This window comes from Coregonus lavaretus (assembly GCF_964263955.1).
Source record: "Coregonus lavaretus genome assembly, chromosome: 29".
NCBI classification, from domain to species: Eukaryota; Metazoa; Chordata; class Actinopteri; order Salmoniformes; family Salmonidae; genus Coregonus; species Coregonus lavaretus.
Window position 1 is genome coordinate 8,957,388 of NC_140016.1, and position 24,746 is coordinate 8,982,133.

Genomic DNA, 24,746 nt, shown 5'->3' on the forward strand with positions numbered 1-24,746 from the left:
TACAGGACATCATGGGGGGTTAGGGGGAGGTAGTGTAGTTACAGGACATCATGGGGGGTTAGGGGGAGGTAGTGTAGTTACAGGACATCATGGGGGGTTAGGGGGAGGTAGTGTAGTTACAGGACATCATGGGGGGTTAGGGGGAGGTAGTGTAGTTACAGGACATCATGGGGGGTTAGGGGGAGGTAGTGTAGTTACAGGACATCATGGGGGGTTAGGGGGAGGTAGTGTAGTTACAGGACATCATGGAGGGTTAGGGGGAGGTAGTGTAGTTACAGGACATCATGGAGGGTTAGGGGGAGGTAGTGTAGTTACAGGACATCATGGAGGGTTAGGGGGAGGTAGTGTAGTTACAGGACATCATGGGGGGTTAGGGGGAGGTAGTGTAGTTACAGGACATCATGGAGGGTTAGGGGGAGGTAGTGTAGTTACAGGACATCATGGAGGGTTAGGGGGAGGTAGTGTAGTTACAGGACATCATGGAGGGTTAGGGGGAGGTAGTGTAGTTACAGGACATCATGGAGGGTTAGGGGGAGGTAGTGTAGTTACAGGACATCATGGAGGGTTAGGGGGAGGTAGTGTAGTTACAGGACATCATGGAGGGTTAGGGGGAGGTAGTGTAGTTACAGGACATCATGGAGGGTTAGGGGGAGGTAGTGTAGTTACAGGACATCATGGAGGGTTAGGGGGAGGTAGTGTAGAACCAGATGTCCCTGCAGTAGCAGTCCCTGGAAAGGAAGAGCTCAGCAGATGTTTGATAAGCTATAATTCTATGGGATACTTTTCCCTTACTTGAGCATCACATCTGGCCTCTCTGTCAGCTGGTCTCTGGGCCTGGGCAGGTCTCTGGGCCTGGGCAGGTCTCTGGGTCTGGGCAGGTCTCTGGGCCTGGGTAGGTCTCTGGGCCTGGGTAGGTCTCTGGGCCTGGGTAGGTCTCTGGGCCTGGGCGGGTCTCTGGGCCTGGGTGGGTCTCTGGGCCTGGGTGGGTCTCTGGGCCTGGGTAGGTCTCTGGGCCTGGGTAGGTCTCTGGGCCTGGTTAGGTCTCTGGGTAGGTCTCTGAGCCTGGGTAGGTCTCTGGGCCTGGTTAGGTCTCTGGGTAGGTCTCTGGGCCTGGGTAGGTCTCTGGGTCTGGGCAGGTCTCTGGGCAGGTCTCTGGGTAGGTCTCTGGGCCTGGGTAGGTCTCTGGGTAGGTCTCTGGGTAGGTCTCTGGGCAGGTCTCTGGGCAGGTCTCTGGGTCTGGGCAGGTCTCTGGGCAGGTCTCTGGGTAGGTCTCTGGGCCTGGGTAGGTCTCTGGGTAGGTCTCTGGGCAGGTCTCTGGGCAGGTCTCTGGGTCTGGGCAGGTTTCTGGGTCTGGGCCTGGGCAGGTCTCTGGGCCTGGGCAGGTCTCTGGGAACTGTCACATTTCAATCATTAAGTTTTGTATGGTCACTTGGTCCCTTTAATAATGTTTACATACTGTTTTACTCATCTCATATGTATATACTGTATTCTATACTATTGTATTTTAGTCAATGCCACTCTGACATTGCTCATCCTAATATTTTTATTTCTAAATTCCATTCTTTTACTTTTAGATTTGTGTATATTGTGAATTGTTAGATACTACTGCACTGTTGGAGCTAGGAACACAAGCATTTCGCTACACCCGCAATGACATCTGCTAAATATGTGTATGTGACCAATCACATTTGATTTGTATGTCTCTTTCCAGACCTGATAGGAGGATTTGCTGACTTTTCCTCACCTGCTGCCTCTGTCGGCCTCTCTACAGTACCTGGTGAGTTTAGAAAGCACTAGAATATTCCGAGAGATGGAGGGGAGGATGTCTGGCCAACAGGAACAGACACATCTCAACTCCTGTTAGATATGACAGAGAGTGTTAGATATGACAGAGAGAGCGAGGGAGGGAGAGGCAGGTAAAGAGATGTCCTGACATATTGAAGTCCATAGTTCTTTATAGTCTAGTTTATCCACTAGAACCCTTTTCCTCTCCCCTCTACTCTCCTTCTCTCCAGCCTCCAGTGACTTTGGGGACTGGAATGCTTTCCCTGACGGCCAGGCCCCCGTCCCCACCCCCTTCGCCCAGCCTCTGGCCCCCAGCAACACTGACCTGTTTGGGGCTCTGTCGGCCAGCTCTGCCTCGGCCCCGGCTCCAGCCTCAGCTGACCTGTTTGACCTGATGGGTCCGGTCCCGACCCAGTCTCTCTCTGCCTCTCAGAGCCTCACCTTCAATATGACCAGCACACAGACCATCAGCAGCACCATGCCACAGTCCAGATCACTGGTAAGAATACAGGACAGACATGGTGCACACAGTAAATGTATTCACATGGTAAATTGTCCTTATTGTGCCTGATGCACTGTTAATGAGAGGAGTGACAGTAACTGTCAGTGGTTTAGAGGAACACACACGACAGACACGACAGAGCAACGGCAGAGAGCCAAGGTTTGCAGATGCTCCTCCTTCCCTAGGGACAAACGCAAACACACACACACACACACACACACAGTGAGAAGGAATCAGTTTGAGTCAGAAAACCATTCAATCTAATACGAGGTTGTGTTTGCATAGATATTTGCATGTCAAAAACCTGACCTACTTAAAAAAGACAAGCTTAGTTTTGCAGATGAATCAAACCTGCCCCTTCCTATCCTGTTCATTCTGGTTAGATAAGATGATATGTGTTTTTATGTAGATTACTTTAAAGACAGCAGTTCACCCTTCATATGTCACCATTATATAGGTCACCTTAACATTACTATCTATTGTCTGTCGCTCTCTCTCTCTCTCTCTCTACCTCTACCTACCTCCCTCAGCCCTTCCAGGTGATGGGTGGTCCGTTGCAGCCCCAGCAGCAGCAGCAAGTCATGCTGGGTACCCAGGGTTCCATGGGGTCAGCGATCCCCTCCACCTGGTCTGACTCTTCGGTCAACATCAGTCTGGACTTCCTGGCACCCGGCATGCAGCCCCCCAAACCTGCCCAGCCCACCCTCAACACACTCCAAGGTGAGTACTGGGTTGTAGTTTAGACTGGGATAGAAATAGTACTGTGTTTATCTGGAGGGTGTTGAAAACGCTGCTGAATGTCTGTTGAACAAAATGTTGGTTTGAAATCCATTCAATTGTTCGTGGAGTATCCAAGATCCCCAGCGGGTGGGACTTCTTCCTTTTTATCAGGATGGTCACAAGATGATTCAAAAGGCTTTAGTTTCAGTCAGAATGGAAGAGTAGGATGCTTGGGACTACTTGTTCAGTATGGAATAGTAGGATGCTTGGGACTACTTGTTCAGTATGTAATAGTAGGATGCTTGGGACTACTTGTTCAGTATGGAATAGTAGGATGCTTGGGACTACTTGTTCAGTATGGAATAGTAGGATGCTTGGGACTACTTGTTCAGTATGTAATAGTAGGATGCTTGGGACTACTTGTTCAGTATGGAATAGTAGGATGCTTGGGACTACTTGTTCAGTATGGAATAGTAGGATGCTTGGGTCTACTTGTTCAGTATGGAATAGTAGGATGCTTGGCCCTACTTGTTCAGTATGTAATAGTAGGATGCTTGGCCCTACTTGTTCAGTATGGAGTGTGTGAGGGGAGTGTGTGAACATGTGTGTGATGTCATGCTGTCCTCTGACTCCACTTCTTCCTGTTTCTGTCTTCTAGGAAGCCAGCCCCTCCCACCCGTCAACATGCTCTCCCAGGGATTCGCCGGCATGGGCCTCGCCCCCATCAGAACGCCTACAACTCCCATGATGCACCCCGGTGCTGGCATGGGCATGGGCATGGCCCCCAGTCAGGGCATGATGGGAATGGGCATGAACATGGGCGCCATGCCCCAGGCTAACATGACCATGGGGATGGGCATGCCTGGTGCTATGGGAGTGGGGATGCCAGCCATGTCTATGGGCTCTGGCATGGTACAGCAGCAGCCCAAGCCAGGATTGGATGCCTTCGCGGATTTCGGCAACTTCAGGAAGTGAGGGAAGAGGAGGTGAAGTGAAAGAGAGGGCTGTTTCTATTTTACTCTCTATCCAACCGCCTGTCCTTGAAGGATTGTAAAGAGCTGCAAACAAAGAGTACTTGAATGTTGTCAAATATCAAATACTGACTGCCACCCCTCCATTTCCTGTTTCTTTCCTTTTTTAAGTGACGTTTAGAGATATGAATATACATGAATGTATGTATGTTTTAGTCAGTTGGAACTTGCAATCAAGTACCTTTTTTAGAGGGTATTCAGTACAGTAATGGTTGTGTGCTGTTCGGGTTTGAATCGGAGAGGGAGAACAACTAAGGGAGAGAGTGTGAGAGAGCGAAAAACACTGTAACAGAATGATGCTGAAACTCAGATTTTTCACTTTAAAATGTATGCCAAACAAAAACCAACGATTGCAAAGTTAAACAACCCATACAATTATCTGCACAAGGACGACTTTTAAACTTGTATGGTTTGTTTAACTTTGCAATAATTGTTTTTTGTTTGAATTACATTTTAAAGCATAATTCTGTTACCATGGAATTGTCTATATGAATCTTCAAGCGAATGTCACTGGGGGATTTGCTTTACTTAACCAATTAAATGTCCAGAGTAGCAAAAATAGTTTTATATGATAATCCCACCCCAATAACTCCCCATCCATCTCTTTTAGTGCCAGGTTACCTCGACCTGTCCCTTCTCTACAACTGTAAATATGACTTTGGTGTGACAGACAAATAAGTTATTGAGTACATGATTATGATATGATGAGGTGTGTGTCGATTGGACGGAATCAGATGTCAATTAAGATGTTGCTATGGCAAGCTACATTGCCATGGGGGTCGGCCTTTAATACTTACTTTATATAACAGCGTTCCACACTCCATATGTGGAATTTCTGTTCAATATTAGATTTAACAAATCAATCAATTGTATATTGATCGATGGATTTAATACGTGAATGAATGAGAAATGATTGAAAGCTGTTAAATGAAGAAGCTGTTGTGATCTCCTTTGTGGCCTTTCTTATGGGTATATATTTTTTAAAGAAATATACTATTTTTCCTTTCATCCAAACAAGATAATCAGTAGATCTAGGAGCAACCTCATGGTGGGTTGTGTTCTTTAAGTACTGCACATCGTGCCTGTAAGACAGAGGCCTTTTTCCTTCATTATAACTTACAGGAGACAGACGGAGACGATACAACTATAGTGTTCATGACAGTTACTGTTAGGAGTCTACAGCACAGTATGCATGTGTGGTTCTTACCGCTCCCTCTGGCCCCTGGGAGCCTCTGGGAGTAGGGGGACGTGGCCCCTAGACGCTGATCTTGGGGCAGTTTTGCATTTCCCTCCACTAATGGTTGGGATTGGGGGAGGGGAAGCTGATCCTTAGATGTGTACTTGGGGGAAACTTCACCCCGGAGTGTATCTCTGAAGGAGAGGTTTCTCAGACAGTCCAGGTCTAGGAGAGGATTTCTCAATTTTGTATTTTTTTTGGGGTAGCATCCCATATTGCACCCTATTCACTTTATAGTGCACTGCTTTTGACCAGGGCCCATAGGACTCTAGTCAAAAGTAGTGCACTATATAGGAAATGGGTGCCATTTGGGATGCACACTGTGTGTACATGTTGAAGTCAGGACGACCATCTCTACTAGGTCAGTGAGTACCTCACATGTACACTAGACTCCTTTGTCTCAGAGCTATGTCCTCTTCCAGGAGTTAGGGTCAAATCCATTTCAATTCTGGAAGTGATTTTCAATGAGTAAAATGTTGAATTTGGTTTACTTTCTAAATTGACTGAAATTGAATTGGAATTGACCCCAACCCTGCACAGATATACACACACACACACACAGTAGCCTTCTGTCTGAGCTGAGGCATTATCTGTTCGAAATGACCAAAATGTAGCGCCTCTTGTTTGTTTTTTCTAAGAGATGATATCCTTAGGGGGTTGTGTTTATTCTTTCGCTGGTATTTTTTTTCTTCTACTTATTACAATTGTTCTGAGATCTTCTGTAATGTGGGATTGTTACAGAAATAAAAACACTAGTTTATGCAAATGTATAAAAAGGAAAAAGCGACGCATCACCAACGAAAGGAGCCTTAAGAAAACAGTTTATTTTTGTTTGATTTGATTTGTCCCATTGTGATCCTTTTTATCTAGAGCATTAAAAAACCGTTGATTACAGTTTGCTAATGAAGTGTGTTTATTTCACTTAAAAGACCAACTTAGTTAATACTTTATTGGAGTAGAGGAACCTGCTGAAACCCACACACACAGTGCAGCCCTACAGACACACAGCCATCTGGCCAGTGCATCGGGATGCAAGCATGTGAAGGACCTTGGCTTGGGAATGAATAGATCAGATTCGGAGGTATACAGAGAGTAAGTAAACCCAGGTACTGTAGGACAATGGCTTGTCTCAGACAATGTTTGATCAATTAACAGATACTGTGCAACAGCTCCAAGATATTATGGAAAATGTGGAAATGAAGGTTTATTGTCCTTCAGTAACCGCTCTCTAGTTTAAAGACCGAAAGCAGCAGCGACACAAAACCAATGACATGCAGTTAAATCATGCTTTCTCTGTCTAATGTGGCCATTAAAGAATAAAACACAATCCGAAATGTCTAGACAAATAAGAGTTGCTGCTTATTGCCGTCTGCAATCTCAAGCTTCCCCATCTCCATTATTCATAACACACATATGTGGTCTTCTGAGACCAGACCACGCTGCCGTTTCTGCTCTAGCTGACGAGAGAAAAGCAAGATAATGGGACAAATAGTAGGCTTTCCTCTTTTCAGTGGCAATATGCCTCATATGTTATCTGGAGTTGGAAGTTGGCAGGCCAGGCATAGCATGGATGACATTTATATGGGTTTTCTGCATTGATGCAGTTGTGTTTGAGATTATAATCTGCATATTTATAAAGAAAAATGTAACAACATTTATTGGGTTAGGCTACTTTTATATTCTTACATTATTTTGATCCTCACTGGATCAGGATAAATTGAAATTAAAGTAGAGAAATTCCCATTTCTCTTTACAGTTCTGTCATATTAATTATTTACATACATCATCGTTTTTTCATTTCAAATGACTCAGTGAGGTGTCTTAGAATGAGTATACTGCCCTCTGGTGGTTATTTACAGTGGTGCACTCCATGCCTGCATTTCAATACTGTGCTTCATATTTCATATGACCCAGAGGCAAAGACCAGATGAGAAAGGACAGACAAGGGAAGAGAGCTTGGTAATTCATGTTTTATTTCTAATTCATTTCTGTCTGCGTAAAGCAGAGAACACATATCAATATGATATACAGTAGCAGGGAGACTTCATGGTTCACTACTAGTTGGTCTAACCCAGTGTAGATACTGTAGTAGGTCAGTCTTGGTAAAGCTTCAGCGTGTTGGATCTTCAGGTCAAGTAACTTTCCTGGAGGGTTGCCACTAGCCCGGGTGCCAGTCTGTCTGCTTCTGCTTATGTTTGGCATGGAAACTCCATTAGGAGTTGGCAAGAGAGCAGGAACAGACTGCCTTCCCGTTCCATGCTAGGTTGCCACGCCTGCTGGCTAAAATACACAATAGGTTCAGAGTGGTTGTAGGTTGACTAGAAGCACGTTCTCTCCCCGTATGAAGAGCTGGTTGACGTGGCGTGTGTGTACCTTCCCGTAGGGCTGGGGCACTTCTTTCTTCTGGGAACCTCTTCTCTGGGGCCCCTCGGTCCCTGACTCCTGACCTTTAACATCTGACCCCTGGGTCTTACCTGTGGCCCCTGGGGCTCCGGCGTCATCAGCCACTGGGGGCCCCACTGTGGCCCTCGCAAGTCGGGGATCCACTGCCCTAGGGTCCCCTCTCCTTCTGGGGTCCCCTCGTCTGTTGTCTCTGGTTTGAGTCTGGAGGGTCTGGGTCACAGGTGGGGGCTGGAGGGGTTCAGCTTTCCTCTTGTCTATCTGCTTCTTCTTCTCCTCACATTCTCTCAGCGCCGCACTCTCCTGGACTTTCAGCTTGTCAAAGAGCTACGGAAGGAGAGGGGGGACAAACAGGTTAAAAGATAGCTAATGAGTTTGTTTTTGATTGCAGAGAATGATAATGGCTGTACCTTTTTTAGTGAGTGGCACATGATCTGGATATGTCATAGTCTGCATCCAAAACACCACCCTATTCTCTGGAATGCACCACTAGGCTAGAGGATCAGAGCCCTTCGGTGGCAGCCAGACCTACCCGTGTGACAGTGAGGGCCTTCTCGTGGTAGAGAGCTTCACCCAGCAGAGGTTCCCTGTAGGTTTCATCTACATCTACCATCGCCTGGCAGGGAGCGAGAGAGGAGAGGGAATAGAGGGTGAGAGAGAGGACAGCGATGTGTAAGGTTATGTGCATCAAACTACAGTCTAGTCTGTCGAGAGGCAGTGGAGGGCATGGGTAAGTGCGAGGGAAGGGGATGGAAGGAGGGTAGGGGTGAGGGAAGGGGGTGAGCTCTCACCATGTTCCAGAACTTGTCGAAGGCCACTATGAAGCCAGAACACACTCCACGGAGCCCCTTAAAGGTTCTGATGTGAACTTTCACCCTGATCCTCTCCTCCACGCAGCGGTGCAGCTCCCCCAGAGGACTTCCTGTATGGACTGTATAAACAGGAAGTAGACATGAAATAGAATTCACCTGGCTGTCAATCACAAGTTTGACATCAATAATGCCCCACATATCAATGAAGTTTTAATTAGCATATATATGTGGCAATATGAGACAATGGTCATATAAGTAAAGTATGAATGAAAGAGGTCATGTTTTGATCTGACACCACACCACCACCAAAAACGAAATGATTCAAAGCAGGACTACAATAGCTAGAAATAATTAACGACATACGAGGCATCCTGGTCAGGACATTCTTGGCAGCCTTCTGCATTCTACAACGCCGGGCAGTGCTGCTGGTCCCCTCTTCTCCACCGTCTCCCTCTGTCGGGTTGTTCACCATCATCCTCTTCAGTTTCTCTATCCTCTCCGGATCCGCTAAACCTTTCCTGGCTTTCCTCAGTTTTTTCTCCACGTTCTCCGGCTTGGCGCGGCCCCGGCCCCCCTTCAGAAAGCTCTCATACTCGGCTATATTGTTGAAGCACTTCACGTTAGGGTATGGAAGAGGCACTGTAGGGGAATAGAGCGCCAGGAGTGGATCAAATTTATCGGAGGTGACGTCCAACTTTGCCACGATATCATCTTCTTCTGCTGCCGTATGTTCGGTTGCATCTGAAGCACATGCACTTGTTGATTCTCTCTCGTTCTTTTCTGATTCTGGACATTTTTGTTGTTTATCTCCTCTTCTTTCCCTCTCCTCCATGTTTGAAACAACCTCAGACATACACGACGCTAAGAATCATGGGAAACTTAGTCTTCTTCCGCTGCATTTCTCGATTTTCACCAGGAGAGGGCGATGAAGTACCATGCAGCAGATTTGAGGCAGGTGCAACAAAATTACATATTAGTTGTCTGTAATCTTTGTTTTTATTGTTTTTTAAAGGGAATTATGTCCAGGAACCCAACTAAAAGACAATCAACAACTACAACAAAAACAATTTCTGTTCGTTAGTTGTTGTTGGGTTTTATTTATTTTTATTTTTTGTGAGATCGCAGGTGAGATTCTAGATTAGATTCTATCCCGGAACTGAAATACGTAGTATTTCTTCTAGTAGGACCTATTTGGTGGACGGCCTGTGTTACAACCACTGGTGAAAATAACGTGTGTGCTGTCCTTTGCCAGCTACGTTCTCACAATAAAATAAAAATACAAACTTAAAGCATTGCCTCGACAATAGCATCACATACATTGGTTCAACTAAAGTAAACTAAGTTATAGCATTGTTTTAAGGAAGTATTCATCATGAACCGAAGATGATGCCAACCATTTGTAAGTAGCTAAGCTAGTTAGCCTGTCAGCCTGGTCTCATAGACTAAACATATTATAGTAAATGTAAATCAGGGATGATCAATTTAATATGATATGTTAGGTTTGGTATGGTTACATAAGACAGAAACCTACTTAAGGCAAAAACGAAAGGAGGTTGGTTGGTCGGGGTGGATGGGTGGCAACCAAAATATTCCGCGTTCGAATCTCATAATGGATCATTTTAGCTAATTAGCAACTTTACACCTACCTACTACTTTTAACTACTTAGCATGTTAGCTAACCCTTTAACCCCTAGTCTTGCTAATGTTAGCCAGCTAGATAACGTTAGCCTCCTAGCTAATGTTAGCCACAACAAATTGGAATTTGTAACATATATATTTTGCATATTCGTAACATATTGTATCTTTTGCAAATTCGTAGCATATTGTATGAATTGCAATTTGTAACATATCATACGAATTGTAATGTGTAACATCATACGAAATGGATGATGGACATCCACAAATTAATAAATACCATACAAAACTTAACATCATAGTAAATGGAGTGACTGATTTACATACAGAATAATAAGAAATGCTCAGAGTCTAATATTAAGAAAGCAGAATTTCAGACACGAAGACCACAGCCAACCTTGTGCTACTTGTTCTTCTCCCACAGAACCTACTGCAATTTGATCTGCTCTGTCCTTTCTCACAGAACCCTCATGTTTGGTCCAGTGCCGTGTAGATTACCAGGAGGCTTCAAAACGTGCATCCTCCGACCAGTAGCCAGGGTTTTCACCAGCAGCGCCAGAATGGCCAAGAGCAAGTTCGAGTACGTCCGTAACTTCGAGGCAGACGACACCTGTCTGAAAAACTGTTACATCGTGGTGCGGTTGGATGGGAGGAACTTCCACAAGTAAGTATCTCCAGAGAATAGCTGGGGGTGTATATGCAGTGGCATCCTCTCCTCTCTTCAGCACTGAATGATCTGTGCAGACTGAATATGTGGAGAAAATCGTTACCATACAAGGGAGTTCCTGTAGCATTTCACAGTCAATTGCTTAGTGACCAAGAAGGAAGGAAGGGAAGGAGGCATTGTATTATTGAGATGCTCCCTTGAAGTGGACTGGAGGAACTGAATGAGAAGCCGGGTGACAAATTACCACTAGTGTTAGTAACTGTAGCTCGACCCACTGACTGACTGACTGACCCACTGACTAACTGATCCACTGACTGACTGACCCACTGACTGACTGACTGACCGACCCACTGACTGACTGACCCACTGACTGACTGACTGACTGACTGACTGACCCACTGACTGACTGACCCACTGACTGACTGACCCACTGACTGACTGACTGACCGACCCACTGACTGACTGACCCACTGACTGACTGACCCACTGACTGACTGACCCACTGACTGACTGACTGACTGACTGACTGACCCACTGACTGACTGACCCACTGACTGACTGACCCACTGACTGACTGACTGACTGACTGACCGACCCACTGACTGACTGACCCACTGACTGACTGACTGACTGATCCACTGACCGACTGACTGACTGACCCACTGACTGACTGACTGACTGACTGACCGACCCACTGACTGACTGACCCACTGACTGACTGATCCACTGACTGACCGACCCACTGACTGACTGACCCACTGACTGACTGACTGACTGACCGACCCACTGACTGACTGACCCACTGACTGACTGACCGACCCACTGACTGACCCACTGACTGACTGACTGACTGACCCACTGACTGACTGACTGACCCACTGACTGACTGACCCACTGACTGACTGACTGACTGACCCACTGACTGACTGACCCACTGACTGACTGACTGACTGACCCACTGACTGACTGACTGACCGACCCACTGACTGACTGACTGACCGACCCACTGACTGACTGACCCACTGACTGACTGACTGACTGACCCACTGACTGACTGACCCACTGACTGACTGACCCACTGACTGACTGACCCACTGACTGACTGACTGACCGACCCACTGACTGACCGACCCACTGACTGACTGACCCACTGACTGACTGATCCACTGACTGACCGACCCACTGACTGACTGACCCACTGACTGACTGACTGACCGACCCACTGACTGACTGACTGACCGACCCACTGACTGACTGACCCACTGACTGACTGACTGACTGACCGACCCACTGAATGACCCACTGACTGACTGACTGACCGACCCACTGACTGACCCACTGACTGACTGAATGACTGACCCACTGACCGACTGACTGACTGACCCACTGACTGAGTGACTGACTGACTGACTGACTGACCCACTGACTGACTGAATGACTGACCCACTGACTGACTGACTGACTGACTGACTGACTGACCCACTCACTGACCGACTGACTGACCAACCCACTGACTGACTGGCTGACCCACTGACTGACTGACCCACTGACTGACTGACCCACTGACTGACCCACTGACTGACCCACTGACTGACTGACCCACTGACTGATAGACCCACTGACTGACTGACCCACTGACTGACTGAGTGACTGACTGACTGACCCACTGAATGACTGACCCACTGACTCACTGACTGACCAACTGACTGACTGACCCACTGACTGACCCACTGACTGACTGACTGACCCACTGACTGACTGACTGACTGACTGACCCACTGACTGACTGACTGACCCACTGACCGACTGACTGACCCACTGACCGACTAACCCACTGACTGACTGACCCACTGACTGACTGACCCACTCACTGACTGACTGACTGACTGACTGACTGACTGACCCACTGACTGACTGACTGACCGACCCACTGACTGACTGACTGACCGACCCACTGACTGACTGACCCACTGACTGACTGACTGACTGACCGACCCACTGAATGACCCACTGACTGACTGACTGACCGACCCACTGACTGACCCACTGACTGACTGAATGACTGACCCACTGACCGACTGACTGACTGACCCACTGACTGAGTGACTGACTGACTGACTGACTGACCCACTGACTGACTGAATGACTGACCCACTGACTGACTGACTGACTGACTGACTGACTGACTGACCCACTCACTGACCGACTGACTGACCAACCCACTGACTGACTGGCTGACCCACTGACTGACTGACCCACTGACTGACCCACTGACTGACTGACCCACTGACTGATAGACCCACTGACTGACTGACCCACTGACTGACTGAGTGACTGACTGACTGACCCACTGACTGACCGACTGACTGACTGACTGACTGACCCACTGACTGACTGACTGACTGACCCACTGACTGACTGACTGACTGACCCACTGACTGACTGACTGACCCACTGACCGACTGACTGACCCACTGACCGACTAACCCACTGACTGACTGACCCACTGACTGACTGACCCACTCACTGACTGACTGACTGACTGACTGACTGACCCACTGACTGACTGACTGACCCACTGACCGACTGACTGACCCACTGACCGACTAACCCACTGACTGACTGACCCACTGACTGACTGACCCACTGACTAACTGACCGACCCACCCACCAACTGACTGACCGACTGACCCTGTGTTGCTGTAGGTTTGCAGAGCAGCACAACTTCCTGAAGCCCAACGACGACAGAGCTCTGGGTCTGATGACGCGCAGCGCCAGGTCTGTCATGGAGGACCTGGATGACATCATCATCTCATACGGACAGAGTGACGAGTTCAGCTTCGTCTTCAAGAGGACCTCCAACTGGTTCAAGAGAAGAGCCAGGTAATAACACACATGTACAGAGACACACACACACACCGCCACACAGACACTCACAATAAATGTTTATTGCATTTGAGATTATTGCATTACCCCCTTACTTTTCTCATCTCCTCCCTCTCTTCTCCCTCTCCTCTACCTGCCCTCCTCCATTCCCCCTCTTCTCCCCCTCCTCCCCCTACAGTAAGCTGATGACCCATGTAGCGTCCCAGTTCTCCTCTTCCTATGTGTTCTACTGGAGGGACTACTTCGGAGACCAGCCCCTCCTCTACCCCCCGGGGTTTGACGGGCGGGTGGTTCTGTATCCTAGCAACCGCAACCTCCGAGACTACATCAGCTGGAGGCAGGCTGACTGTAAGTACACACACACACACACACTCCTATCCCCAAATACATTGTCCTGTGTGCGTATGCTTTGATTACAATCAGTTTTCTTCCACATTTCTGGATCCCTTTCGTAATCGTGTGTGTGTGCTCTCCAGGTCACGTCAACAACCTGTATAACACAGTGTTTTGGACGTTGGTGCAGAAAGGTGGACTCACCACTACACAGGCAGAGGACAGGCTAAAGGTGAGACTTACTCCAGTCAGATTAGCGTACCGTATTGGTCCGAATATAAGACGACCCTGATTATAAGACGACCCCCCGTTTTTCAACACAAACATTTAGAAAAACAGATTTGCAGACTAGATTTGCCGAACAAAGAACTTCATTTTATTTTAAAATAACAATATTAAAAACACAGTGAATTAAACACAAAGGCAAACTATGTACAGTATGATTCAAAATTAATATCAAGCAATAATAAAGCAACATTTTTAAATAACAGAGAAAATACAGGCCACACATTTAACTAAACTTAACAAAAATTCGCCAAACTTCTCCTCCGATGTCTCTCTATCCCTCACACACGTCCTCTGCCCCGCTGTGTTCGCTCTCGCTGTCATCGCTCCCCAGCTGCTCCGCTTCCACCGGCTCCTCCCAAAGCACGTCGTCCTCGCTGCCGTCCAATGCATTTGAGATGCAACATTTTTTAAAGCCATCGATGATGCTCTGTGAGGGAATAGCATCCCATGCATGCAGGATCCATTCACACAGTAGACGGACTGACGGCTTCTGTATTTTCCCGGTCGGTGTGAGTGCGTGGTTGCCAGACAGGAGCCACTCTGTGTATTTTTTTCGCAGGTTATCCTTGAAAGGCTTGTTCACAACTACGTCCAACACCTGTAGCTGGCTTGTCATTCCCCCTGGTATGATCACAAGATCCCCGTTCATTGCTCGCACCTGACTTTTCACGGGCTCAGTCAGATGTCCGCGGAACGCATCCAGAACGAGCATGTTCCTCCTCTTCCTCAGTCCCCCGTAGCGTGCGCCCCACACAACCTTTAGCCAGTCCACTACAAGCCCCGACTCCATCCAGCCCTTCTCCTGGGCGCGCACAATAATGCCAGCTGGCATTGGGTCCTTTGGCACAGTCTTACGCTTAAGAATGACATACGGGGGGAGTTTGCTGCCACCAGCGAGACATGTCAACATGACAGTGACGCGGCTCTTCTCGTTGCCCGTTGATTTCACCAACACAGACTTTTCTCCCTTTCTATTGACAGTCACCGATGTTGGCATGTCGAAATAAACGGGTGTCTGATCAGCATTGCCGATCTGATCCAGCGGGTAGGAGTGCTTCTTCCTCAGGTTGATAACAAAGCGCTGAAACGAAAGCAGCTTCTCTCCGAAGTCTGACGGCAGGCGTTGGGCCAAACTCGTTCTCCGTCTAAGTGACAGTCCATTACGCCGCATCATCCTACGACACCAGCCGAGGCTGGCTTTAAATCCAGTGATGTTGAGCTCTCTGGCGATTTCCAGGGCCTTAACCTGGATGACAGCTCTGGTAATGGGCATTCCCTCACTTCTTTTTTCCCTGACATATTCAAAAACCCTCCGGTCAACCTCAATGAAACGACCACTTTGAGGACCACGGAAGGATTTTCGCTGACTGTTAGCATCTTTTAGACGTTGTTTTTCTGCTCGCCATCTTCTTACATTACACTCAGTGACCCCGAATGTCTTGGCAGCTTGGCAGTTGTTAGATGACTCTGCCTTATTGACAACCATTATTTTGAAATTGGCATCATAGCTCCTCCGCTGTTGTTTATTGACCTGGCCCACTTTTGAGCCACTTGTCTCTAAATGGTCAGCCTGTCTTTCCATCTTTAAACACCGGTAACGGGCTGGTTGTTAAGGACGCCTCTTCCCTCCGTCCGGAACGAATTTTTGGCGCCATCTGTGCCCGCGAATGTGTATTGACATTTAAAGGGAGCGCCGAAGAAGAGAAACTGCGCTCTGAATATTAGACCCCGAATATAAGACGACCCGACTTTTTTGGACCTATTTCGAGGGGAAAAAAGGCCGTCTTATATTCGGACCAATACGGTAATTACAGGTGTGGGGGTGTGTCACAGTCTTAAAATATCTGCTGTTTTTGAGGTGTGGAATTTTCTAAGGGGCATCTGCTTGTTAGTCATAACTCTAATTATTATGATAATAGCTTTAGAATGGATGACTACATCATGTTGTTTACTTTCACTGAAAACTACCTCAGTAGACCTTTCCATATTTATTTGACCAAGACCTTTAGATACAGTGCATTCGGAAAGTATTCAGACCCCTTGACTTTTTCCACATTTTGTTACGTTACAGCCTTATTCTAAAATTGATTAAATAGTTTTTCCCCCTCATCAATCTACACAAAATACCCCACAATGACAAAGCAAAAACAGGTTTTTAGACATTTTCGCACATTAAAAAAAATAAAAACGGAAAAATCACATTTACATAGGTATTCAGACCATTTACTCAGTACTTTGTTGAAGCACCTTTGGCAGTGATTACAGCCTCAAGTCTTCTTGGGTATGATGCTACAAGCTTGGCACACCTGTATTTGGGGAGTTTCTCCCATTCTTCTCTGCAGATACTCTCAAGCTCTGTCAGGTTGGATGGGGAGCGTCGCTGCACAGCTATTTTCAGGTCTATCCAGAGATATTCAATCATGTTCAAGTCCGGGCTCTGGCTGGGCCACTCAAGAACATTCAGAGACTTGTCCCAAAGCCACTCTTGCATTGTCTTGGTGTGTGCTTAGGGTCATTGTCCTGTTGGAAGGTGAACCTTTTCCCCAGTCTGACGCCATGAGCGCTCTGGAGCAGGTTTTCATCAAGGATCTCTCTGTACTTTGCTACGTTCATCTTTCCCGCGATCCTGACTAGTCTCCCAGTCCCTGCCGCTGAAAAACATCCCCACAGCATGATGCTGCCACCACCATGCTTCACCGTAGGGATGGTGTCAGGTTTCCTCCAGATGTGACGCTTGGCATTCAGGCCAAAGAGTTCAATCTTGGTTTCATCAGACCAGAGAATCTTGTTTCTCATGGTCTGAGAGTCCTTTAGGTGCCTTTTGGCAAACTCCAAGCAGGCTGTCATGTGCCTTTTACTGAGGAGTGGTTTCCATCTGGCCACTCTACCATAAAGGCCTGATTGGTGGAGTGCTGCAGAGAGGGTTGTCCTTCTAGAAGGTTCTCCCATCTCCACAGAGAAACTCCAGAGCTCTGTCAGAGTGACCATCGGGTTCTTGGTCACCTCCCTGACCAAGGCCCTTCTCCCCAATTGCTCAGTTTGGCCGGGCGGCCAGCTCTAGGAAGAGTCTTGGTGGTTCCAAACTTCTTCCATTTAAGAATGATAGCGGTCACTGTGTTCTTGGGGACCTTCAATGCTGCGGACATTTTTTGGTACCCTTCCCCAGATCTGTGCCTCGACACAATCCTGTCTCAGAGCTCTATGGACAATTCCTTCAACCTCATGGCTTGGTTTTGCTCTGACATGCACTGTCAACTGTGGGACCTTATATAGAAAGGTGTGTGCCTTTCCAAAACATGTCCAATCAATTGAATTTACCACAGGTGGACTCCAATCAAGTTGTAGAAACATCTCAAGGATGATCAATGGAAACAGGATGTACCTGAGCTAAATTTCGAGTCTCATAGCAAAGGGTCTGAATACTTATGTAAATAAGGTATTTCTGTTTTTTAAAAACCTGTTTTCGCTTTGTCATTATGGGGTATTGTGTGTGGATTGATGAGGACATTTTTTTTATTTAATCCATTTTAGAATAAGGCTGTAACGTAACAAAATGTGGAAAAAGTCAAGGGGTCTGAATACTTTCCGAATGCACTGTACTTAATCAAATCTCTGTGATGTATGTCTCTCTCTCTCTCTCGCTCGCTCTCTCTCTCCCAGGGAACTTTGGCATCAGATAAGAATGAGATCATGTTTTCTGAGTTTGATATCAATTACAACAAGGAGCCTCTGGTCCACAGGAAAGGAACTGCCCTCATCTGGGAGAAGGTGAGTTCTCAGGTTGTCTTTAATGCACCCTATTCCTTATATATAGCCTCTTGTCAGAAGTAGTGCACTATATAGAGAATTGGATGCCATTTCATATACATTCATATAAATACTTCCAGGCTTGTGTGTGAGGGCGGTAAGTAGCGTAGCGGTTAAGAGCTTTGGGGCAGTAACCAAAATGTTGCTGGTTCGAATCCCCAAGATGACTAGCTGAAAAATCTGTCGATGTGCCCTTGAGCAAGGCACTTAACCCTAATTGCTCCTGGGTCACCATCAATAATGGCTGATCCCTGGCCGTGACCCCCCTCTCCAAGGGTGTCTGGGGGAGTGGGATATGGGAAAAAAGAATAAAAAAATCCAACTCAGGTGGATATTACATGTGTGAAATAGGACAAATGTAAGCACCCACCTAATTATTCTTATTTATTATGATGGTTAACCCCATCCTTTGCTTCTCTCTCTCTCAAACTCTCTACCCCCTTCCCTCTGTCCCAGCTGGAAGAAACAGTGACCAAGAGTGTGAAGCTCCCCAACGAGGCGGAGGAGGAGGTGCTAGTAACACGCACCAGGAGGCGTGTCAGTGCCCACCACTGTGACGTCATAGGGGACCAGTTCTGGGAGGAACACCCCAACATTCTAGAAGACGACAACTGCTAAGCTGACGGGGAAACAGAACTTTTCCTAGTGGAGCAGAAAACAGCACAGACACTGGCCCTCTGTGGATAACGTTGAGTTCGTCGTACTCCCAAATGCTCCTGCTGTGGGATGGAGAGGGTTGAGAGCTGTTATGGACTCTGTATGGACAGATACTGTTAATCACTAACTCTTGATTGGAACAAACTGTTGGCGGTGGCAGTAAAACAAGGTCTTTCATAACTCAAAACACCATCATGCTCTTTGCTCATGTACTGTATTCAAATATTTTACTGTGATTAAATACGGTCTGTCTTTTTATGTCTGGAACCATTAAACCAAGAGAGTACTGTTGATTATTTACATTTACATTTTAGTCATTTAGCAGACGCTCTTATCCAGAGCGACTTGATTATGTTTTGCCGGCAGTGATGCTGGCATATTATATCATCCTAATAAACTAGTAGGCTTACTGTTGGGCGTGTGGGCATGTGCCAGTTAACCACAGAGAGATCTGCTTGTCCCATCTGTCTGGTCATCTCTCTCTCTGTTTCTCTCTATATATATATTTCCATCTGTTTTTGGTCTTAAGCTTCCTTGTGGGTGTGAGCTGAATATCAAATCTCACCATTTAAATTCACAAAGGACAATTCTGTAGTCTTTGAAAATTTAATGTTTCATCCTGTGTCTCCTTGAGGTTTGATATGTCCCAGCAGGTTTGATGTCCCATGGAAATCAACAGATGTCCAATAAATGACTTTGGTGTTTTGGTGCCAGAGTTCCTTTTAGAGGACAGAGATGAGAATAGGACACTCTGGGATGGTCTGTCTGCCGCTGCATACTAGACACTTCTGATATTAACACACATACTAGACACTTCTAATATTAACACACATACTAGACACTTCTAATATTAACACACACACTAGACACTTCTAATATTAACACACACACTAGACACTTCTAATATTAACACACGCACTAGACACTTCTTATATTAACACACACTCATCATCACCATTTCTAATAATATCACAGCAGCTCCAGCTGACAGTGTGTGACATGTTCAACACACCCTGGCTTACAGTGGCTGATCAATGTTATTGCTTTTGGTTGGACAGAGCAAAAATAAGATGGAACCTCGTTTTTCAGGTACAGTATCATCATACACAATGCTGGTACTGTAGGCCTACATAAACCAGATTGCCCTCCGCTACAATCCCTTCCCAGAGATGGTGCCAGCCCCAGCATGGTCATGGCATGCTGTACTGTACACCACCTGCCCCTCTGCCCAGAAACCACCTGTGCTGACAATAACTATCACCCCTGGTTGCCACAGCCCTACGGACCCTGGTCAAAAGCAGCGCACCAGTGTTGTAGTACTCGGTCTCCAGACCACATATAGAATGTCTCGATCTTGTCTCGGTGTCAGGTACATTTTTACTCAGTCTTGACTCTGTCTCGGACAGTGAGGACTCGTAATTTCTTCCCGAGACCAGCTGAGACCAGTGGAGTAAAACACGCATAATTATCAGCTTCCATTCAGTCAGCGATAAAAGCACTTAGCCAGGCAAAATATATACACTCCTTTTTGAAACATTAATACCTTATGGCCTATTGAAACCTGGTATTCCTACTTTACTCGTAGCATTACTGTCCTTTACTTTCACTGAAAAATATCCTCAAACTTTTTCTGAATTTCCTTGACTAGCTGGTAGGGAAGAGTGGGGGAAATTGTTGGAAAGTTGCGCACTCACTATTAGTAAAGGGGAGAAAGATTGAAATTGTAACAGTCTTTATATCTATTATAGACATGTCTGCGCAGTGTGAACCTTTTGGACCTAGGCCTTGCAGGTATACGCCCTATATCGAAGATAGCCCTATTTGGTAAAAGACCAAGTCCATATTATGGCAAGAACAGTTCAAATAAGCAAAGAGAAATGACAGTCCATCATTACTTTAAGACATGAAGGTCAGTCAATACGGAACATTTCAAGAACTTTGAAAGTTTCTTCAAGTGCAGTCGCAAAAACCATCAAGCGCTATGATGAAACTGGCTCTCATGAGGACCGCCACAGGAATGGAAGAGCCAGAGTTACCTCTGCTGCAGAGGATAAATTCATTAGAGTTACCAGCCTCAGAAATTGCTGCCCAAATAAATGCTTCACAGAGTTCAAGTAACAGACCCATCTCAACATCAAAGGAGAGACTTGCTTGGGCCAAGAAACACGAGCAATGGACATTAGACCGGTGAAAATCTGTCCTTTGGTCTGGAGTCCAAATTTGAGATTTTTGGTTCCAACCACCGTGTCTTTGTGAGACACGGTGTGGGTGAACGGATGATCTCTGTATGTGTATTTCCCACTGTGAAGCATGGAGGAGGAGGTGTTATGGTGTGGGGGTGCTTTGCTGGTGACACTGTCTGTGATTTATTTAGAATTCAAGGCACACTTACCCAGCATGGCTACCACAGCATTCTGCAGCGATACGCCATCCCATCTGGTTTGGGCTTAGTGGGACTATCATTTGTGTTTCAACAGGACAATGACCCAACACACCTCCAGGCTGTGTAAGGGCTATTTTACCAAGAAGGAGAGTGATGGAGTGCTGCATCAGATGACCTGGCCTCCACAATCCCCCGACCTCAACCAAATTGAGATGGTTTGGGATGAGTCGGACGGCAGAGTGAAGGAAAAGCAGCCAACAAGTCCTCAGCATATATGGGAACTCCATCAAGACTGTTGGAAAAGCATTCCAGGTGAAGCTGGTTGAGAGAATGCCAAGAGTGTGCAAAGCTGTCATCAAGGCAAAGGGTGGCTATTTGAAGAATCTCAAATATAAAACATATTTTGATTTTTTTAACACTTTTTGGTTACTACATGATTCCATATGTGTTATTTCATAGTTTTGATGTCTTCACTATCATTCTACAATGTAGAAAATAGCCAAAATAAAGAAAAACCCTTGAATGAGTAGGTGTTCTAAAACCTTTGACCGGTAGTGTATATAAAATATATATTTTTTAATATTTTCCTTTATTATTTTTCCCTAACCCTACCACCCCTCCCCTAATTGGAGTAAACTAATGGACAACAACACTTAGGCTTCTACTTCCAGCTTATACATACTATATACATTTTACGGACACAGTATATTTTATAATAGTTATCTTTTGTTTGTTTTTAGTCCCATCCTTCAGCTCCACTCAACCCCTCCCATCTATCTCTGCCATATATTTTTCAACTGTGCTGTGATGTTTCACAAAAGTTCTGAACCTTTCTATTCTCATAGTTTCTACAGTGGTCCCCTGTAGCTCAGTTGGTAGAGCATGGTGCTTGCAATGTCAGGGTTGTGGGTTCGTTTCCCACGGGGGGCCAGTATGAAAAATGTATGCACTCACTAACTGTATGTTGATCTGGACAAGAGCGTCTGCTAAAAATGTCCTTAGTCTTGGTTAGGAGGCTATTTGCGATGTGCAATCCAGTCATTGTTTGCATTAACATTTCTAAAGGCTTTTCCAAAAAACCTTCACAATTAAATGTTGACTGCAATGTAGGCCTTTCTGACAGAATGATATAATGCTGATTTGTATCTATGGGGAGTGCAATTGTTTTGCTCAATTGAATTACAGGGCAACTACACCCTCCAAAAATATTTTATTTTCTCCAGACCTAAAAAATGGTCTCCTATGTGGTTTAAGCATTGTTGTGGAATTAGAACATCAATTGTTTTATATATTTTTTGAGATTCTGAGGGGGAAAATCTGAAAAATCTATAGGAAAACATAGGATTTTTCACACAGGGCACCTTTCCTTAACACAGGACCCACTTCTCCAGGCACCACTACACCACTGCATAGGGCCGATGGAAAGACAGCAGTCCATTCATTCTGACATAATAAGCCAGTAGGTCCCAATCATAAGAATACAAAAACACAACCATTAAGCCTTTTCTAATCAAAATTTACAACTGTTACTTCCCATTGCAAAAAACATTTCACGTTTAGCACACAAAGTAACCTGTGATCTGAAGTTTAAATGCAACAATGTTTCACACACATCAGTTATTTTAACTTCTTGTTGAAAGCTATTCTTGAAACAACATCCTCTTTGATAACACCTGCAGCCGCTGCAAACTAGCCTACAACAAAAGTTAGCTAGCTTGACCGTGGGAAAACTACTGCTAGCTATTGCACAGTGACCTGTTGGCCTTCAACCTGTTGGCCATTACAAGTCAATGTGATCGGTTGATTCCACTGTCACTCCAAAATGTTGCCCTAATACAGTTGAATGGCAGATGCCTTCTATCAAGCTTCTGATGGCCTAGCCAATGGCTGATTTAGCTAGCTAGATTTATCTCCCAGGAGACCACCAAAGACAAATTCTGATTGGATGTTTTTTTCTCTTCAGCATTAACCTTTTCTTTTCTAACTAAAACTGAAGAGATTAAATCAGAACATCATTGAAAATAATAATATCATTATTATTATTTTGCTATAAATCCTTAGCCTTTCTCTGAAAGCATAGAAGGCCCTCATTGTTCCCCACTGTGTTTGAGTTAGTAAACGTGTAGAGTGGCTCTATTTGCCTTCCGCATGCATTTTTTTTCACCATTCTGAATGTCTAAATAATCCATATGTTCTTCTGAAATATGAACACAGAAATACTGGAAATGTTGAACTCTTATTATGGTAACGATTTGACAAAATTACAGTCATGGTCTTGAATTGGACTCGCATTTTTCTGGTCTCGGTCTTGACTCGGTCTCGCCCCCCTCCTCCGGTCTTGGTCTTGAATCGGTCTCGCTTTAGGTGGTCTCGAACACAACACTGCAGTGCACTATATAGGAAATAGGGTTTCTTTAGGACAGAGCCTAAGCTGTATTACTGAATTAATCTTTAGTAGAAATAACATACTGCAGAATTTTTTGAAAAATAGAATAGAATGTATTATTTTTTGTAGGCTAACGCATAAGTGTTATGGCTATCATAAAACAATATCTAGTCTTCTAACGTTTTCAAAACCGATAGGCTCACAGAAATCGTTGGAGCGTCTCATGTCGCGTGGCCTATAGGGGTAAAGGGGAGGGGCTGAAAATGAAAGGAAGAACTGGAAACAGAGAAAAGATGCGCTCTACATCAGTGGAAGCGTCCCGAGCAGACAGAGCGATAGAGTGCTATTGTCGCCTACGCTTCATAGGATATGTCGACAGGCCGTTATTAGTTGTCCTTTGCATATGCATTTTATTTGTTTGCGATTACATTGTCGGGTTTAAATTCTAACCCTTTATTTTAGCATGAGTCCACGAAAACGGTTAACCCGCTTTAATCTGTGTTCTGTATATTCCCTTCTGAGTCTGTATTTGATAGTCGTTATCTGTTGTGTTGGGTCTGTTGTATCTGGTCACGTAGCTGCTGCCGGTAAGTCTGTGCATTCATTACAATAGCTAATCAGTAATTTAATGCATGGACATTTCATTTTTCTGGATGGCTGATAAATATTTCAAGATAATTTATTTTGAACTGTGCATAATGTTGGTTCATTCAGTCCATAGCTATGTGTTCACTGGTGTTTCAAGTCTTATTTAGTCTTTCTTAGTATAGGCTATTGTGAATGTTTGAAATAATCAATTTTCTTATTCATTCATAACATAAGCACGTTTTCTATAAATTGCAGCCTCTATTATTTTTACAACTTCTCAAAGAATGTACTGAGGTTAGTTTTAAATTCAGTCATCTACATAACTTCCTGTTGGCTACCTCATGATAAACTGTAGACCATACTATTTACCAAGCAAGTTTTCATCTATATTTTTCATAGATTTCTATTTACCACCACAAACCAAGACCACACTCAACTAGCTGTATAGAGCCCCACAGCTGAGGTGTCATAATAATAATAATAATAATAATATTCCATTTAGCAGACACTTTTATCCAAAGTGACTTACAGTCATGTGCGCATACATTTTTACGTATGGGTGGTCCCGGGGATCGAACCCACTACCCTGGCGTTACCAGCGCCATGCTCTACCAATTGAGCTACAGAGG

The 24,746-nt window shown here is 45.5% G+C and overlaps 3 protein-coding genes across 3 annotated transcripts in view; 2 read left to right on the forward strand and 1 right to left on the reverse strand.

Moving 5' to 3' along the window:
• Nucleotides 1-4,124, forward strand: part of LOC311104912 (clathrin interactor 1-like) — a 34,581-nt gene extending 30,457 nt beyond the window's left edge. The window contains exons 9-12 of the mRNA XM_084146887.1: nt 1,712-1,777; nt 2,016-2,284; nt 2,818-3,007; nt 3,666-4,124. Coding sequence (XP_084003013.1) covers nt 1,712-1,777; nt 2,016-2,284; nt 2,818-3,007; nt 3,666-3,982 — 842 coding nt within the window. The 3' untranslated portion in view covers nt 3,983-4,124. The remainder of the gene's footprint in view (nt 1-1,711; nt 1,778-2,015; nt 2,285-2,817; nt 3,008-3,665) is intronic.
• Nucleotides 4,125-7,225: 3,101 nt separating this feature from the next.
• On the reverse strand, nt 7,226-9,334 carry LOC311104702 (U7 snRNA-associated Sm-like protein LSm11). The gene is made up of 4 exons (XM_084146584.1): nt 8,851-9,334; nt 8,467-8,606; nt 8,208-8,291; nt 7,226-8,002 (listed from the first exon to the last, which is right to left on the reverse strand). Exons 1-4 carry the CDS (start codon nt 9,317-9,319, stop codon nt 7,574-7,576), a joined length of 1,122 nt encoding a protein of 373 aa, XP_084002710.1. The 5' UTR covers nt 9,320-9,334; the 3' UTR covers nt 7,226-7,573.
• A 360-nt stretch (nt 9,335-9,694) lies between these two features.
• Nucleotides 9,695-19,360, forward strand: LOC311104753 (putative tRNA(His) guanylyltransferase). The gene is made up of 7 exons (XM_084146650.1): nt 9,695-9,886; nt 10,586-10,786; nt 13,496-13,672; nt 13,854-14,023; nt 14,152-14,240; nt 17,957-18,064; nt 18,560-19,360. The coding sequence occupies exons 2-7, from the start codon at nt 10,593-10,595 to the stop codon at nt 18,719-18,721; spliced, it is 900 nt and encodes a 299-aa protein (XP_084002776.1). The 5' UTR covers nt 9,695-9,886; nt 10,586-10,592; the 3' UTR covers nt 18,722-19,360.
• Nucleotides 19,361-24,746: the final 5,386 nt, after the last annotated feature.

Coding starts and splice junctions, on each gene's coding strand:
- LOC311104753 (XM_084146650.1), top strand. CDS start 10,593: ATGTTTGGTCCAGTGCCGTGTAGATTACCAGGAGGCTTCAAAACGTGC. Junction 10,787..13,495: donor GATGGGAGGAACTTCCACAA/GTAAGTATCTCC, acceptor GTGTTGCTGTAG/GTTTGCAGAGCAGCACAACT. Junction 14,024..14,151: donor CAGCTGGAGGCAGGCTGACT/GTAAGTACACAC, acceptor TGTGCTCTCCAG/GTCACGTCAACAACCTGTAT.
- LOC311104702 (XM_084146584.1), bottom strand. CDS start 9,319: ATGGAGGAGAGGGAAAGAAGAGGAGATAAACAACAAAAATGTCCAGAA. Junction 8,607..8,850: donor TGTCCTGACCAGGATGCCTC/GTATGTCGTTAA, acceptor CTGTTTATACAG/TCCATACAGGAAGTCCTCTG. Junction 8,292..8,466: donor TCGACAAGTTCTGGAACATG/GTGAGAGCTCAC, acceptor GCTCCCTGCCAG/GCGATGGTAGATGTAGATGA.